At 41.5% G+C, this 19,729-nt stretch overlaps 2 protein-coding genes across 2 annotated transcripts in view; both read left to right on the top strand.

The window, feature by feature from the left end:
- morn5 (MORN repeat containing 5) overlaps positions 1–3,556 on the top strand; it is a 47,362-nt gene extending 43,806 nt beyond the window's left edge. Inside the window, exon 6 of the mRNA XM_056402814.1 lies at positions 3,463–3,556. The gene's annotated coding sequence lies outside the window, so the exon portion shown is untranslated. The remainder of the gene's footprint in view (positions 1–3,462) is intronic.
- On the top strand, positions 102–16,769 carry mrrf (mitochondrial ribosome recycling factor). Its single transcript, XM_056402809.1, has 7 exons — positions 102–204; positions 3,463–3,633; positions 3,769–3,921; positions 8,898–9,016; positions 13,517–13,608; positions 15,265–15,424; positions 15,914–16,769. Exons 2-7 carry the CDS (start codon positions 3,465–3,467, stop codon positions 15,989–15,991), a joined length of 771 nt encoding a protein of 256 aa, XP_056258784.1. The 5' UTR covers positions 102–204; positions 3,463–3,464; the 3' UTR covers positions 15,992–16,769.
- The last annotated feature ends 2,960 nt before the right edge of the window (positions 16,770–19,729 follow it).

Below are 19,729 nucleotides of genomic sequence, written 5' to 3'. Positions count from 1 at the left end.
CATTGAGTCTCTTCGGTCCATGTCGTTTTTCGTTTCACATAGGAACCCCGCTCATTCGGTGTAACCCGTGTCCACTTTCAAACACCGACCCGGATGTGGCCAAACACCGGCGCGTAATGATGACAATAAACATATCAAATGTGGCTTTTCCCTGATGTCTCTCTCTGCAGCTAACAAGCCTCTGTAAAGACTTTAAACCTGAAAGTAAGTAGAGTTTTGGGATTATTTACAGTTGAATGACAGAAATCAAAGGAAGTACTATATTTAGCAGTGTTTTATGTCGGTTTTTGCCCATGACGTGCACACCGACATCACAGCACCGACCTTCACATTCCACTTACATAAAGTGTCAGGACCAGCTAGTTATCTTAACTACGTGTGTATGTTTGTTACTTGATATAGTATCAGCCTCGACAGCCACCTACTTTCATAATTTTACTCGAGTATCAATTAGATATTAATGATCTGAATCATCCTGGTGCCACCTTTGGGATTGAATGACATAGAAAAGATCAATAGTGATAACCCAAACACTTTCCCGAGTGGACATCCACATATCTGTTCACTGGAATATCACACGTGAAGTTTCCCGTTTTATGTTCCTCTCAGTGGACTGTGACAATATAAAAGTTAAACTGAAGTGTCATTTTCAGTTGTCAGGGATACTTTTTGGTAAAAATCAGAACCATTATAGATATATTATCAGTCAGTCAAGCCAGTTTCTTGTTACTTAAATAGACCAGTGTGTTTATTTTGTGATCTAGTGCAGAAAGATTAGTCTATGAGCAAAAATGTCATATGCTGGTTCAAGTTTCTAAAATGTAAGGACATTTCTTTCTGTTTTATAGCATTGTAATATGAATAATTTGGACTGGTAACTTTACTGAGCACAGTGGCCTAAAAAAAGCAATTTGAAGGCGTCACATTGGGCTCTAGGAAGCATTCTCTGACACTTCATATATTAAACAATCAATCAATTAAACAAAAAGAGAGAGATGAATTGATGATTAAAATAATCATAAGTCACTGCCCCAGTGTGAACAGTTTTTTTTTTTTTGACAAGGCAGAGCATTGTCAGATACACCGCTGCATTATTTTCTGCTCAAGCTGTAAAGTGTACAGAGGAGAAATCATGCGGGCTCACCAGCTGGCTTCAGCCACTGGAAGAAGCAGAGGTGTGTCCGCAGCTGCTGCTGTGTGTAAAACCTACAGGATATGAGGCTACAGTATCCCACTGAACACCTGTGCTTCACTTTTTCTGCTCGACTTCCCCTCTAAAGAGATCTGTCACTGTCCCACATCTCAGCCTATTTGCTCTGCCGTAGTGCACCGTATCATATCAGCATGACAGGAAACCTGCCAGCCATGGATACCTATTATGGGTTTCTGTTATAGGTGGTGGTCCGCAGTCTTGCCTAAATATTGCCATTGGGATATGTTTGGGTGTCGGGAAATTATCTTGGACTAACATCAGGGACTAGTGACATGGTTGTAGCTTTTGTGAGGACACTGAGATCAGTACTGTTTACAATCCACAGATTACAGATGATGGGTTATTTAAGGCAAATTTTTTGATTCAAAACTTCAATACAGCAAATACATTCAAATTTCACTAAAATAAAGGGATTCCGCATTTCTCCAACATAATTTTTTTGGTGACTAACATTTCTTGGGGTGGGTTTCACTGGGCGTTTTTGGACTCATGACTGGTGATGAGAAGTCTTAACAAGACAAGAAAAAAATAGTTGTATTGCCTCCAATGTCCTTGAAAACTTGAAAAATTATTATATCAAGATTTCTGAAACATCTGGATAACTTTTAATAGCTTGAAATGTGAAGAGAATTAAAATGACCAACTCTACCTTTACTCTCTACATTTCAAAAATATTTTCAATCTCAGATATGTGAGTCAACAGATATCCATAAAAAGATGTCAAACCAATGACTTTACTGAACATTTAATTAATGCCTCTTGGATGGGTGGGGAAACTCAGCTTTTTTGTCTCCACTCCATTTTGTTTTCGACGTTTTTGGGGCTTTAAGCTGAAAATTATTCAGTATATTCATCATTTCCCAGAAAAAAGTGTCTCAGAAATATGATGCATTCAGTAAAAGCTCCTCTCATGTGTGTCCAAATAGTTTTTACTGCAGCAGTATGGTTTGTTTCCCCTCACAGCTTTAAGTTTACAGTTACAAATACACACCAGACAATGGAGGATGTCAGTCAGGCTGCAGTACACCGCGAGCTGTTCACAGCCACTGACTGTGAAAGACCGGCTTTAGTGTGTGTTTGTGTCTGTGGGCTTCAATATCTGAGAGTTTGCCTGTGCTTGTGTGTGTCGCTGAGGTTCAGTGACGCAGTTCACACTCGAGAGCCAGTTTGCGAGGTGGGAGGCGGTTCATCCATAGAAAAGATGTGGCTGGTCTCATAGTGTTGTGTGTTTTTTTTTTTGATTGGGAGGTTCCCCTTCAGGAATGCCCAAACAACTGTGCGTGGGCTGAGTGCGGACTTAGTTTTTATCCCAAAGATTTGTCTGTGTGTAAGAGGAAGAGAAAGAGCATCGTGACTTAAGTGTAACTGCATGTAATGTAGCCTGTGGAGTTGAGTGCAGGAAGTTACAACAGCTGGGATATGTGACTGTATTTATATGTGCATCTTTTCCTAATCTGTGGATTGTATCGTCAAATTCTGCTTAAACATACAGTCCGTGATCCAATCAGTGAAACTTGAAATCTTTCATTGTTTGTTCGTTGTTTCATTTGAACCATTAATTGATTTGTTGAAAAGGTTACAGGCTTTTTCATGGCTGACATTTTGGATTATCATATCAGTGCATGCACTTCACTGTGCATATTGGTATTGTGATATAACAGTACATTTACTTTGGTAAATTGGATATCTTGCATAAATGGATTTTATCCATATTATCCACTCCTATGGGAACAGTTTCCTAACATGTTTAAGGTTTGTAAACCACAAACAGGCCGATATATTTGATGACGATCAGATGACAAATAGAAGAAATAATGATTTGTAAGTTGATCTCTTGAGCTACTGTATGTATTTGAATATACTTGTAATTTATATGGTCAAAAATCAAACATATGTCCTTTAATGAAGAAAAATCTTACTCCTTATAGACTTCAAAGAGGATGCACAGAAAATATAGGATTTGATGGCTTTGTTTCTACTGTTTCCTTCATGATTTTTGTTGCGCATTATCATCAGATAGTTGTGAAGGGAAAAGGAGACTATGGCACTGTAATGTCAGTACAAGATGTAGGCCTACCTCCTACTGGCTGATGTGAGTTATTGCTTCATTTTGATAAATATTACAATTGACTTCAAGTGATCTGTGAATAACCTGTGATTCTATGAAATTTAAAACTAAGTGATGTTACACCAAATTCAGTGGCACTATTTTACCTCTGACAACATTTATACTGTATGTTCTTATTTAGTTATGGCTTTGAATCATCTGAGCCTGCTGCGACCTCTGCTGTGTCAGTCCCTGGTGCGACAGGTCAGGTCTCCCCTCGTCACTTCCAGGGTCAGTGCCCCGCTACTGTGCCCCGGCAACACCTGTTACCCTGCTGCATGCACCAGGCTCTATGCCACCAAGAAGGCAAAAGGTCAGTGCACAGATTACAAACACCGGAGTTCAACTTTGTTCTAAATCTGGATGTGGGCTACTTGAGTAGACATAATTTGTCTTAGATATGAGTCTCCATTCCTCAATCCTTCTTTCCCTCTCTTCAACTTCCAAGCTAAGGCAAAAGGCCAGTCGGCTAAGGTGAATATTAATTCAGCTCTGGTGGAAGACGTCATCAGTCTGGATGAAGTGAAGGAGGACATGGCAGCCATTCTCAATGCGCTCAAAGATGACTTCACACGCAACCTCGGCTTCCGAACCTCGCCAGGTATTCTGCTTTTCTCTCTTTCTTTCCTGGGCTCCCTCTCACGTTTTGTGTCTCCTCACATCACTTTCCTTTTGTTTCTCACACTTTTACACTCTCAAATACACAACTGATCAGTTACCAAAGACACAAAACCAGAACAAATACATTGACTCACACGTTCAAAATTTAAGTCACCTTATAGGAGACAAAAATAACACATAAGAGTTTACTTAACTAGCTGTCTACAACAATAAATAAACAATAGTAATACATTGCAGAATAATAAAAGCAATGACAGTATACTCACTTAATTTTTTGGCTCAGTTAATCATTTCCTAGTATTGTTAATAGATTGTTAATGAAGAAAAACAAGCTAGAACAATAGAACAAATGCAGTAAATTGAGGCTACGCCCCCATTAATACATTTTCATTTTAAAACGATCTCTGTCCAGATGACAATTTCATCTCTGTATCAGAAACGATCTCCCTCCATACTAACACACCTGAAAACGCATATGACGTGACAGTTCATGTACACTGGGCGTTCTCGTGCCGGTGTAAACAGGAAGCAGGCCGTCTACTCTACACTTGGTCAGTTGGAGAAAATACTAAGAATGAGGAACAGGAACAGCAGTTGTAGCATTACAATGTAGTGTCTAACTGCACAACAGCTGCTTACAAAGACAATAAGGTCAGCAACACATCTAATCCGTTACCCATGTTGCATTCAACACTGGTAGTTATGGCTGATTAGACCCAATCAGGACGCGAGGCGGGTGTCCGCTTCATCGTTTCCAAAAGTCTCTGTTTTAGGGGTAGTGTGGAGGCCAAATGTAAATGTAGCAAAAGTTTTCAAACTAAGACATGTGTGGATTTAGCCTGAATAGCATATACCACATTCAAGTACATACTGTCTATGTGACAGCTGCAGCCGGTTATGTCTTTGTAATCTTCCTTTTATTTAATTTCATTCTTACTAGTAATCCCCATGTTGATGTCAGCCGTCATAGCTAGCCTCGTGAAAATAAATCGCTTTTTTTTTTTTTTTTTTTAATTTTTTAGATTTTTTTTATCTATTGCCCATACACATGTTCCATTTTCAAAGCTATGTGTCTGGTGTCCTGGATGTTTGCTGCCAGAATGATAAAATGTTTACCCAGATTGTGACCAATGTTTCCATATATTGCATTTCAGTTGCATTTCCACAGACGTGCCTGTTCTTCTCAGACTTCTGTTCTTCGCTATACAAGATGTTTGTTGCATCCTCTGTTGACAATTTGTCATGTGCATCATGAGACCTTTTAATACCACAGCACATACTTTAGGATGTAAGTTGGTGAGCCTTCCTCTTTGCATCTACCTGACAAATCGCCCAAGGGCTGAGAGTGAGGAGAGCCTCGTGTGACCTCACCTTGACCACAGTTTGACCTCTGTTTCCCAGACTACATCCAGGTCATGACCCTTTGCCTTTGGGTTCCAACAAATGGGAGCCGGGCTCGGGTAGTAAGAGGTGGGGTGTGTAATGGAAGCTCCCGCGGGAGGAGGCAGACGCTGGAGTCAGACTTCAAACCTGGAAGTGTCCTGAGTTTCTCCTGCTTTCCCTCCTTCCCCTCTCTCTGATGTTAGATTTGCTCACAGTGTCGTTGTTTTCTCTTGCCTAACATGCAGACACACAGAAGCACAAACACAACATTGAGTTTTATGGTTAAACCCTCAGTGTCTCCACTTGTAGTCTTGATCCAACCGTTTCACTGTTATTTATCTGTTCAGTTTTCATCTCTTTCTCAACCTCTTTTTTTTTTCTTCCACCATTCATCATTCAACAGTTTTTTGCTCTGAGTCATTTTCTTCAGCCCCTCCCTTTATCCTTCTCTTACTTACTCTTCTCTTGTTTTTCCAATAATTCCCAGCTTCATATTTTGGCTTCTGCACATGATACTTTCAAACTCTGTCTCATACCTCTTAATTAAAGTTTCTTATTGATCCATACGGAAACTTTTGCCCTGTGAACAAAAGTTCAAGAATTTTAAGAGTTCTGCTTCACTCTCTCCATCTCCTCTGTTCTCCTTCTCTATCTCTCGCCATTGTTGCCTCTGTCCCTCCATCCTGTCATCCACCCTGTCTTCTCCCTCCATCTGCGTATCCCTCACTGCTCTCCTCCACTCCGTCCATCCCCCTCTCTTCTGTCCAGCTGCACAGTAATCCAGGGAGGCAGCAGGACTTAGAGCTGACAGGAGAGATGAGATGGTGGAATGGAATGACGTCAGTTGTCTGAATGTGTGTGTGCGTCTGGTGCGAGTGTGTGTGTTTGTTTCATGAACCTCTCATCTGGCTCTCATTAAGTGTGTGTGTGTGTGATTGTGTGTGTGATTGTGTGTGATTGTGTGTATGACTGTATGCACTAGTGTGTGTTGTCGTGAATGCATACTGTACGAGTGCATGTGTTTGTTTGTGTGTGGCGTAAAGCAGAAGGTCACATATAAACGCAGAGAGAAGGGATCAATGCTGTGACCACCATATTGTGGTTAGTCACATACGGGTAATCTGGCCTGAAAACTATCTGTTTCCATGGAAACTTGAAGAGAGAGTGGACTGAGACTTAGAGCAACAACAACAACAGTACAGGAAAAATATTTTTTAAATACCTCAAAGCACTTTGTCTGTACCTAGAGGTCTTGTCGAAGAAAAGAGCTATTGGAGCTTAATAATCATAAATGTTATTTATAGCTTTGCTGGAAAACACAAGTACATCAGTTAAGTGGTCTGAAAATAGAAACAAGGACGCCTCTCTGTGGATAAGACGTCTAACGGTGAGTCTACAGCCGAAATCCTAACCTCAGCATGCCAACATACTTAACGTGACACTGTTAACATGCTGATGTGTAGCAGCTAGTTGGCAAAATGTTAGCACGCTAAACCCCTAAACTAAGACATGTTAGTATCATCTCAAAGCACAGCTGTGCCCAAATACAGAGCCGCTGGTACGACTGTCGACCCTCAGTCTTGTTAGTACTGCATCTTGGCTAAAAGTGTCATAAAACCTCATGAGTTCATCACAGCACATTAAGGTTGTGTTCACACTTAATCCGGTTGGCACGGTTTAAACGGTAACGGACATGCTCGCTCATTCATCCAGTTGAGTACGGTGTCATTCGAGCTGTGCTGCAGACCAAACAGCTGCACAGAGACCACCTGATACGGATGGTCCACATTTTACAGCTAACCTTGGCAGGTTTGCATGTGCATTTTTGGGCATTTTGCCTTTATTCCAAGGTTGACAATCAAGAAGTGACAGGAAATGAGGGGAGAGACAGGGGGAGCTGACATGGTCTCTGGGAAGGAATTAAACTGGGGATGTTTGATATCACACTATGGGATCTGTCCTCACCGCTAGGTCACCTCGACACTCATATGTAGTAGTGTAGTGTACATTTATATCACATGTAATATTTCAATAAAGAATAATTTAGCCAAATTTTTTATATTTGGCGGATGCGCTCTCACTCGTCTCTCAACCCCCTGTACCCCCTCCTCACCGTCCATCTTTGTAGCTAAGGAAACAACTGTCTGTCTGTCTGGATGCCCTCCCTAAGTACTAGCAGATGTGTAGGTGCTCATTGTCAAGGCACAGGTAACAAAGATGGATAGCCAGAAGGTCACAGATATGGACATGAACGGGCTGAATATACACAGACACTGCGAGATGGACAATGGGTTAGGCAGGTTTAAACCCGCACACGGACGCGGACAGAATAATTGGCAGATAGACAGTATGTCACCCAGTCAGCTGGGGTGTGGCCTTTCTATAATCTGTATTCATTTCATCACATCATAGCAACCTTTTATTTTTAATTTCTTCTTCTGTGTCTAATCTATGATCGGTAGATCTATGTTTTTTGTTTGCCCTTGAAATCATATGATAAATTGATCATACAGAGAAAATTACACCATTGGCTCACCTCCCCTTCAACCCCCCACCCCCCTTCTCCACACACAAGTACACACACCACCACCAGCAGCACAACCCCCACTGGGTAAGCAGGGAGCGAGTGATGTAAGGCAGAGTTGGAGAAGAAGGAAACAACTGCGTCTGAGGTTAGCCAGATGGAGGAGGGGGGAGAGGGGGAGAGGGGCGTATGGGTGGAGTGAGGGAGGAAGAGGAGAGACGAAGAGGGTGATAGAGGGAGGGAAGAAGGAAGGGACAGAAGTCAGCTTATGTCGTCAAACTTACCTTTGCTTCTTTCAGTGTTGACAGCGCAGAGAGACAGTAGATCATGGAAACTCCGAACAGTCTGACAGTGGTCTCTGTTTATTTCTATTATTTTTTTAACTCAGTCATGCAGTCAGCGACTTCTACTGCACATTCATCTCTCTGTCCATTTATTTGTTAATATGTATATGTATGTCAGTCTGAATAATTTACTGTACATTTTCCTTTATATTAACTTTGCATGGAAACAGTGTCATCAAATGAGAAAAGCAAAAACCACATCTACCAGAGCCTGAATTGATACCGGACCTTTGCGGCCGATATTGATATTTGAGAATAAAACAAATCGGTAACAATATATTGGATAATCTTCTTTGTTTTACATAAACACACAACATTAACAAGCATTTGTTATAAATGTACGTATAAATAGAGACATACATTTACAGATAATATAAAACAATAAACTTTATAATCAATAATGGCAGTAACTCAATAGAACGTGACAATGAATTTTGTACAATAGACACATTTGAACATTAAATTATTTAAATAATATGTATGAACATATCTACAAAACTATAGTCCCCTTTAATTTAGATAATAATAAAAATATACATAAAATGCAGCCTATAAAACTTTTACAGCTACAGTTTACAGAAGCTGATATGTTCGATATTGGATGATAAAACTAACCTGCAGATGTACAGATGCACTATCAATGACTATCAATGTGGATGAATAAATAAAGTAATTAAACAATTCCATTTATCTGTATTTGTTTAGGAGCCCTCGATCACATTGTGGTGCCGACTCAAGATGGAAAGTTCCCTCTTAACCAGCTGGGTCAGATCTCCATGAAATCACCTCAGCTCATTATGGTCAACATGAGCAGCTTCCCTGAAGTAAGCCGATCACACACACACACACTTACACACACAAAGAGCCACGCACAAGAACCCACACCGGATACAGATTCTCCCTACTATTATTTGTTTGTCTCATACAGACAAGAACACAGTAACTAAAAGCTTTGTAAAAATAATCCAAAGCACAGACAGATAGACGGTCCTCACTGAAGGAAAAGTGAGCCAGACCAGAATCCCACATCAGTGTGTGTAAATGAAACCTGACCTGCCTCTCTCCCTCCCACTGTGTCTCAGATGCTAATTGATTGATGACTCGGGGAGCTCTTTGTTCTGGGGTGAAAGATAGCAACAAGAACCTAAACTCTGTGTGTGCTTGCACAGAGATGTGGTTAAGCCTGTGTGTGAGTTGTCACAGAATAGGAAATGACCTCATTTTACCCCCAGGTTAGGAAGGAATAGATTATTTTTCTTTTTTCAATCCTTTTTCTCTCCCTCTTGCTTTGTAGATGATACAATGCTGTCCTAATCAGAGCTCCAGATAGAAATGTTGCACATGGGGGCAAAGCAGAGTTTTAGTGGCCAGACTTTCCGGTGGTCTGGAAAATCTAAATGTGCTTTTTTAGCACTTAACACAACATTATGCAATCATATGTCGACAGACTGTCAGTGCTCATGATAGTATATTCTCATTCTCTATGTACTCATAGTTCTTTTTGAGCTCATTAGCCATTGAGCTAATAAACAAGTAGCCTGTATAGTGTTTTGTTTGAGATGCAAAGTTCAAGTCATGTAGTGAAATGCTTTTTGCTCATATGACTGTGAAAAAGAGAATAAACTGGTATGCAAAACACCATGTAAACACAAATTTCATAAGTTTATATGCATGGTATGGTAAAAGTGTGACAAACTCAAAGCTTTAGCATAGCTTTATTATGAAAGCATGCTGAAAATGATAATGCCAACATGCTGGTGTTTAGAAGGTTTAATGTTTAGACTGTGTTCCCCATCTTAGTTGAGCATATTAGCATGATGATATTTCCTTATTAGCAATAAACAAAACGTGCAACTGAGGCAGATGGGAATGGCAGTTTTATTTATTTGGTATTTGTTCATAAACCAAAGTGTCAAATATCGTATGTTGCAAATTTCATGGCAATCCATCTAATAGGTGTTGAGACATTTAACCTAGAACTACCCAAAATTTCAACCTCATTGTGGCACTAGTGGGATTGTCAGGATCACAACGATTCATATTCTGAGGATCATGAATTTTTGTACCAAATTTTGTGCCAATCCTTCCAGTAGATGTTGAGATATTTCTCAGGATAATTGGAAACTTTGACTTTGGGGACCATGAATGCCTATATAAAATATCATGGAAATCCATCAATCAGTTACAGAGATATTTCAGTCTGGATCAAAGTGGTCGACCAACCGGCTGACATTGCCATTCCGTTAGCATGACTAAAATAGACACAATAAAATAGGTAGAGGGAATAAATAAAGATTAAGACCTTATAGACAAGCAATTACACATTCTAACACAATATTGTAACCTGTTCCACAGTTAAGCGACTGTGTTCCTACAAATTTACAGTAGTTCTTGAAGAATTCAAAGATATTAACCAGTTTTTGTAAGCGTAAATGACATTGAAAGGAAGTTTGCTCTTGTGGAGAACCACCTGTCTGTTACAATAAAAAAAAAACAGCTTTTGCAAATATCTTCCTCCGCCTTCTGTTTTTCTACCAGTCACCGTTTTTGACACTGAGGGTTGCGGTTTCGCCTTTTTGTTCTCCTTTGTACCAATATCACAAAACAACTTGCAAATCTAAGTAATTATCAGCATCTCAAATCTGGAATCCAGCCCTCAACCTGAATCGAGCTGAATGGTCCACCGGTGAGTCTTTTTCCTTCCCCGAAACTCCGACCACAGACCACACACGAGGAAACAGACACACTCATGCACACACACGCTATCCTGTCGTGCCCTGTGTTACCCATGTCCCACACAGGGGTGAGTCCTCACTACCCAGACCTAATAGGCTTATAATGATGTCTATCCATTACCAGGCACTCCAGAGGCCCTACCATTGTTTTCCATTCATTCATTAGGATCGGCCTGGGAAGACACAGTGGAACTAACAACAGCTAACAGCTTTAGATCAGGAGGCAATTTGGTGTATGTGCGTGTTTAAGCATCCCATCACTTTTTTCTTAAAGTAAAACTTTGTTTTCTTCGGGACTCCCTTTTAATACATGTACACACACACACACACACACACAAGCTCTCACACACATTCCACTACACTCGCCTCTTTGCTTTGAACCGGGCCATCAGCGTTTGATGTGAAACTTCAGTGTAATTTCTCTTCCTCTCAAACATATTAACCAGAGCCTGCTCGGCCTTTCCAGAGAAATTCCGCTCGGTTTTCCGTAACCACCGGAGTGAACGTCGGAGAGGGGAAACGGTGATGAATTTGATGCTGAGAACAATCAAACATAGGTATGGGCTGAATCTATCACCCCACACTCAAAGGGAGCAACCAGAGGCCTGCGCTCCGGATGATTTTAACATAGGAAAAGAAACTTCATGAATTAATTTAATGCACACAAATAAATTCCTTTAATCTCTCTGCCATTTCTTTCCCTCAGCGGAAGAGGCCAGAGGGAGCTGTCGAGAAAGGGGAGTAGGGTAGAAAGAGGTTTTTAAAAAAAAAAAAAAAAAAAAAAAAAAAAGAGGAGGAAATGATTCCCTCTTATTCCTTGCATTGCTCATTTGCACACTTTGTAAAGCTCAGCTAAGGGAATTGTCATGTGGTTGCAGAATTGGTTTGAGGAGTGTGACTTTGTTTTCAGTGATTCAAAGGATTTGGCTTCCTCCCCCTTGTGTGTATGAACTGTTTAACTGCAGCTCTCTGGTTTTAATGTAGTGTTTGCTGGGCCGAGGGATTGTGTTGTATATGGTGGATAATGTCTTTATGTTTCACATATGTGAAAGCTGTTTTAATATTTACCAACGAGTTTCATGCAAGCTTCTTTTTCTGCTGCCTGCTCTGTCTGCCAAACAAATAGAAATATCATTTTAAATAAAATTACAAAGAGCTCAAAGTTTGCTAATATTATCAAAGTATTTTATGACTGTAAAGCAACACTTTTCAGAACCTCTCAACATCTTTGTCTGATCTTGTGTTGAGATATCATTTAGCATTTACAGCACAGCTGCCTCTCCAGCCAGTGTCCACACTTGTTCCCACCCAAAACACATAATGCTCTTTTTGTCATTCCCCTCTGATTCTCTCCATCCTTTATAAAGATGACAGATGGTGTTTTGGAAATATTGGCTTTGTTTTTTATGAAGATATTTTGGACAACAGCTGAGAAGAATGACATTTTGTGCAGATGTTTAGACCAGTGATAGTTTAGACCAAGTTTACATAAGGCAGCAGTGATTCTTGACTAGAACTAAACTGACATATCGGTTGATGTGCATATGCTTAACTGTGTATGTCGGCCTATGAGTAGCAAGAAATTGCAGTTCAGAAATACCAAAGTAGGTTCAACATAATTTAATAACAGTGTGTTTGTCCACCAGAAGCAAGGTGAATTTTCAACTGTAAAATATCCTTCACAATGTCCTGGTCACAATTCTTTAAAAATATAAATCAATGGGATCCGTATCAAGATTTTTGTAAAAGTTATGTGTTTGTGTTAAAAAAAAATGGATTACTATCGGTCGATCAATATCAGTATCGGTCTTAAAAATTCTTGATTTGTGCTCCTAATATAGTGTAACTAATGTGTAGCTGATCTCGGAAATCAGTTTTGGTGATCAGATCATTGCTGTGTCACGATTATTTACACAAAGGTTTTTATGCCACATACAACGTTAGACATGTTGATTCCAGATTTGAAAGGAATCTCATGCATTTTCGCTGGTTTGAGACTGATCGTGACTGAATCGCCTTTCAGTAAAAACATTGCATTAGTAGACATTGTAGTGTTTGATGAATCTGTGTCAACATTAAATACACATACACACCCCGAAGCACAACTGTGTATATGTTTGCGTGTGCATGTGTGGGTATCCATGTATCATACACAAGCACAAGCAGACTCTCCTATGAGGTCACCAGGGGTCAGCGCCCTGCCCTGCAACCCCTCAGTCTCGTCCCACAGGGCCGAGCGCTGACAGTGGCCCGAGGCACTTCCACACTGCATGGGCTTCCCCTGACACACACACACACACACTCACACACATCACCCAAACACACATACACACACTACATGCACAATATAACACCTTAATGATTGCCAGCTGGAGCTGGGCCACTACCTGCAGTTGTACGGTTGCTTTTCAATTCACACCAGTGCTCAAAGCGAAGCACACATTCGTGTGTGTGTGTGCGCGCGCGCATGCTCGTGTGTGTGCGTGTGCGCGTGTGCGTGTGCACATGCTCATGTGTGTCTGTGTGTGTGTGTGCGCGCGCGCGTATGTGCGCGCATGCTCATGCTCATGCTCGTGTGCTTGCCCCCAGGCTACAGCGGCTGCAACCCGTGCCATTAGAGAGAGTAGCATGAACTTAAACCCAGAGGTGGATGGGACAATCATCAGGGTGCCCATTCCTAGGTGAGACTCATTCTCAAACACACACACACACACACACACACATACACTCACATACACGCACATAAGTATGGGCAAACAAGTTTTCCTTCTTTTTGATGTTTCTCTTTCACTTTTATTAGTCCTTTATCGCCCCTCTGTTTTCCCATTGCCTCTCTTCGATGTCAACATGTATTTTAACTTCTACTCCTTCAGAAACATTGGGGTGATCAGATTAATCAATGAATTGTCAAAATTTTAATTGTAGTTATTTTTTATAATTATTGTTTTGGTGTGTGTGTGTGTGTGTGTGTGTGTGTGTGTGTGTGTGTGCGTTTTTTTTTTTTTTTTTTTTTACTGTTATCCAGACAAAACAGAAGATTTTAAGAGATATGTCTGGTAACCTGTGACAGACATTTCACATTATTATTGAGATCATAGACCAAATGATTAAAACATAAATCAATGACATCATCAGTACATTATGCAAATTCAGCTAAGCCTCACAGTAGGTCTCACCCATTGTTTTGTATTTCACTCTATTAATAAAACCCTTAGTCGCCATACACTGAACTGTTACTGACAGATTTATTGACTTTTGCTTGTAGAGGTAGAGAGACCCCCAGTGTGTTGATATGTTGAACGGGTCACACACTTTCTCTCTCTCTCTCTGTCTCTCTGTCTCTCTCTCTCCCTCTCTCTTTTTCTGTCTGTCTAGTCAAACAACTTCACACAAAACTATCTGTCACTCACTCACTAAACCACTGTGTGTGTATATACTGTCTGTTTTTTTTACATATACACACATGTGCATGTAAGTCTGCATAAATGCCAGCCTGTGTTTATGTGTATGTATGTTTTTGTGTGTATGTGTGTGTGTGTGTGTGTGTGTGTGCGCACATGGTGCAGCAGGTGTTAGTCTGGCAGAGGAGGGACACAAGAGTCAGACTGCTTTCCCCCTGCAATCAGTCTCGGCACGCTCCGAGCCTCCATTTGCATTTCCAAAGAGAAGGCGCTTCTTGATTGGCCCTGGAATCAGTAATTAGGCTGTATTGTTTGCGGTAAATAGACGCTGCACTTGGATTGTTTGCAAATAGTGCCCGAGGCAAAAACAACGAAAAAAAGCCAATTAAGGACAAAAAGTGAGAGTGAAATGGGAAGTATGAGTTTTTTTTTTTTTGAGTGATTAACAAATGCAAAGTTGTCGGGATGACGGATGTTTCAGCTCTCGTCTAAGACCTCGGGAACTGATTGTTGTTACATGGTTGCTACGAGTCAGAACTAAAATGATTAGACTTCATGCCTACGAGCACTTAGCACCCCCCTTTGCATAAGTGAGAACATTATTTCTTCATCATTTTGTTTTTGCACATTTTGTTTCTGTATTTGGTATTTTATGTACATACCAGCACACAGGGACATGAAAAGAGTATGGATGTGTGTGTGTGTGTGTGTGTGTGTGTGTGTGTGTGTGTGTGTGTGTGTGTGTGTGTGTGTGTGTGTGTGTGTGTGTGTGTGTGTGTGTGTGTGTGTGTGTGTGTACTTCTGCTTGGTGTAATCCATTTACTTGTCTCCCACCGAAGGTTACCGTCTCAATTTTTTCTTTTTTGCATGTCATCTTCTATCTTACTGTTTGGCCTTCTGTCTTCTCTCCCATCTCACGTCCTCTCTATCTTGCAGAGTAACACGGGAACACAGAGAGAACCTCGCCAAGCTGGCCAAAGAGTTCAGCAACAAGGCTAAAGACTCACTGAGGAGAGTCCGATCTAACTCTGTCGCAAAGGTCAAAAAGGTGAAGGAAGGACACTCAGAGGACACCATACGGCTCATAGAAAAACAGGTGCGAGACGGGGAAAAGAAAAAAGACAACAGTTCTCTTACACATGGAGACAGAGGCATTCAGTGATCTTCATAAAGCTTGTTAATTGATAGGGCAGACTGACACAGGGACAATGGAGGAAGGTGGCCAAATGTGAGAGATGAGTCACTAAACTGATGAGACTTAAGAAGGTGATGATGATTAGAGCTAAGACTCTACTGAGACTAAGACTAAGACCTGAAACTACTGCAGCCGCAGCCCAAACCATCCAATGCTGCAGCTTTTTCTAAAGTGACATTACAACTAAAGCATGAAGTCAGTGCCTAAGAATGAATTTAATATAATAATGGAAGTGTTTTACAATATTTTGGCAGCTCTAAATCAGCACTGAAGAGAAATGCATCATCAGTCCAGTCACATCACAGCTACATAATGTCATCAAAGATGTGCCAGATACGTGCATTCATAATAGTTCAATTTTTTTCCCATCTTCCCCCTCTGCCTTCACAGATTCAGCAGATGGCAGACAACATTACTGTGGATATTGACAAACTGCTTGCAGCCAAGGTCAAGGAGCTGTTAGGATGACGGTGACGGTCACGCACATGTTATTATTTTCGATATTGTATCATTTGGTCATAGCTGAACCTACATGTGGACATACACAACAGCAGCAACATGTCAGTCTTACGATGCTGATAATAGACAGTGACCGGATCACGCTGAGGATGTAGTTTTTGAATCCCACAGACAAACAAGTTGTGGGTCCTGTAGTGCATGTTTGGGTTCTCCCGGCAGACACTGGGCTTTGGTTCCTGCCCACATCACTGGCGAAGATCCTCTCTTCGCTGCTGGGTGATATCTGTGTTTAAACCGTCAGCGCATAAACAGAAATTGGCATGGAAACAACAACAATGACAGACTGCCAGTCACCTCCCTCCTCCCTTGTTACTCTTCCTGTCTTCAAACAAACTCCAACCGAGGGACGAATGGACTTTTAATGGGATTTGCGGGCCTCCTCCTAATCAAACCCTTTGCCACAAGGGCTGTCTGTTTATATAAAACAAGCGCACCCGTCTGAATGTAAACTGACTGTGGGTTTGTCTTGGTGGCAAAGAGCAAGAGAGAAGGGGAGAGAGGGTTTGTTCCAGAGACGCAGGAGCCAACTGAACAGATATCATTAGCCTGTTGCCAAACATTTGTTTCACATTGATTCAAAGTCTGTTAAAAAATGCACTCAAGAAAAAAAAGCTCTTTAATTTCTGCCCATGTCTAGGATTGATAATATGCCTACTCGCTTTTAAACACAATAAAGTCGGGAAAGTAACATTATTGATGGACTCCATTAAAGAAACACTGCTTTGTACCATGTGCGTCATCTTTCTCTCCCTTGTTTTCTTTTCTTTCTCCCCACTTTTGGTTTGAAGTCGCTCCCTCCTCCATTAGTTAGAGTGATAATGGAGTTTTCCTGTGTACAGACCTCGAGGCCCTGGCGCTAGCACCACAATTGTCCATTAGGAAAAGAGGCTTTTAATGTTCTGCACTTGGCTTTCTTTGTCTTTAAATAGCTGTACTTTTAAAGCCACAGTCAGGAATTGTGGGGCGAGCAGTTGTTCAAACCAGATCAATCACAAGAAATGTTAGAATGAGAAAACCTACCCATTGACACACACACACACACACACACACACACACACACACACACACACACACACACATACACAGGGCTCTGCTTTCATGTATCCGCTGTTTACACCAGCTACAGGCTTTCCGTACTATTATGTGGTTGATGTCATCATCTTTATCATGATTTGTTTTGCTTCCCCTGCTACTGGTCGCAGGCAGCCAAGTTTGCCCACACACTTGTTCTTATAGCCACCCAGTGATTTAACGATCACACCCCTAATTGTGTCTTTATCAGACAGCCTTCTGACTTTGTTCAAATGGAGAAAATGAACAGAGGAATATAGCGACAATGCAGATTTCATGGTGGTTTTTGTCATCTTCTGTGCTACATGGTAGCAGTACTAAATTGCACACTACAGATTGTGGCTTTATTACATTTGCCTTGGCCCTCTCTCTCCCTCAATGGCTCCGCTTTAATGGCCTAAACAGACCAGAGTCGTTGGATAAACAAGAGTTTAGCAGAAGAGTGGCTGGGTCGGGACAGAGGAGAGGCGGGGTGGAAATGGCAGGTTTTTGTGGTGATTCTAGGTCCATATGTCAGCAATTTGAGGGCATTGTGTACCTTGGCCTAAAACAGAGGCTTCATGATCGATGGAGGGGTGAAAATCTCCCAAGTCCCTGGCGCAGAACACAGACAAGCACAAGGAAATTGCTTTCAGCTGATAGCTTCATTTTGGTTGACATTTATCAAGTGAATTACCCCTGTTCCTTTCAAATGTTTACTACTACTAGCACCGCCTTTTGACGTATGTGTGTGTGCATGTGTGTGTGTGCGTGTGCGTGTGTGTGTGTGACTATGTTCGTGTGCAAGTGAGAGAGCAATAAAGGTTTGTCTGTGGAAGTTCTGTTGTGTCCTTTGGTGATTCCTCACAAAAATATACAAGTGTAAATTAGTTCAGTAAACGTTTGATTTGATAGTGTAGCCTTTCATCCACTGCTGCTGCATTTAAGGAGAGATTTTAAAGAGCTACACACTTTGAACTTACAGCTTCAACTCACAACAAGCTCCTTTTAAAGCTGTATTTTTCCTCACAAGCATCAGTGTCTGATGCTTGCACAATAGATCTGCAACTAATGTGCTGTTCAAAACAAAATTGTTTTCTTTTTCTAATGAGCTTCAAAGTTTTTTCCGATTGGCTGCAGGGTTTGAATTTTGAAATAACAGGAAATGTAATGGTAATGATAAAAATATAATGTAACAGCAATGCAAGTCAGTGAAGTGCCTCTGTAGTGGCAGTTATACGGCAATATCTGGCTAATGTTTGCTAACATTAGCTAACATACAGTGAGCTGCTGGTCATACCAGACCAAGTGAGGTGAAGCAACAGAACCGTTGAGTGCTATTCAGTGCTTATGGACTCAAGTTTTCATTTGTAAGAAGAATTAGCTGTTTCTTCTTTCAAAAGTTACATAGTCTTGCTTTAAATAATTGAAATGGGAATTTTTGTAAGTGTGCTTGTTGCAGTGTGCTTACTGAATCCAATTTAATCCCTTTACTGTTATCAGCAAGCACAAACATCCGATACAGCCGTGGAAAGAGAACAACTTGAACTCGTCCCTGTTCTCCATCTCGGTCTCTCCATCTTTTCTTCATTCTGCCCCATATCTCTACGCTTCATGTTGATTTCTGTATTGCATTATTCATATCTTTTGAGAGAAGCTTGTGACAATGGTCTAATAGCAGTTTGGCAGTGGGGGGGGGGGGGGGGGGGCTGCATTATTTTGTATGTCACAATGAAAGAAGAGAGAGAGAATTTATAAATGATGCCCCTCTGCTTGCTCTCTTCCCTTTGTGCTGCCTTTGATTACACCCCGAACATCAAGACGCGCTGCTCCTGCAGGAGCTGAACCGCTGAGGAGGCCTGGGAGCCGGGCAGCGACAGAGCAGGCCACTTCAGTGCAGACAGAACTGGATTGATCACACACACACACTCACACACGCGCGCTTCTCATTCCCTCCTTCTCTCTCTCTCCTCATCACCTCTGGAGTGTAAAGTGTGCGTCAGAGTGCGAGAAGCCACCCTGAAGATCTCATCAAGGATCCAATCAGCGCGTGAATGCGAAATGTACTCTCCTCTTGCGATGTGATGATGGGGGGGGGGGGGGGGGAGCCTGTCTGGAACGAAAATCTCTACATATGCAAAGTGAACTTAAATTTTAAATGGATTTGATGTTCCTAAGAGTATCTGACCCTTTCAGGGATGTAGTAACAGGCTTGGAGGAAAAGAATATGTGCAGATTAGCCTATTAATATTTATAGATGTAATTGGTGGAGCTGTGTGGCATGATGCTTTGTTGTTCCTGGTGTAATGCAGGCCACGTTTGGGCCTAATCCAGGTGGGCGCTCTTACTGCCTCTAACAGGGAAATGGCCGGCCATTTTAGGAGGAAGCTGGATATCCTAATAATCAGGTAAACTAATACCGGGCGGTGAGAGTGTTTCCTTCCGGAGCTCTTGGCACGTCAGTCATTCACAGAATTGCTCCTGTCTGGTCTGTGAGCCATTTTAACTCAGTGGAACGTGCGCTCCCTCCCCCCACACGTGCATTTAAAGAGGACCACACGGGCCCCTTTGGATATCCACGAGGAGGCTCCCCAACCATCACAGGGCCCAACCAGACGCTCCAACACACACACACAC

The sequence above is a fragment of the Seriola aureovittata genome, chromosome 18 (genome assembly GCF_021018895.1).
Source record: "Seriola aureovittata isolate HTS-2021-v1 ecotype China chromosome 18, ASM2101889v1, whole genome shotgun sequence".
Taxonomy (NCBI): Eukaryota; Metazoa; Chordata; class Actinopteri; order Carangiformes; family Carangidae; genus Seriola; species Seriola aureovittata.
This window is presented reverse-complemented; position numbering and strand designations above follow the sequence as displayed.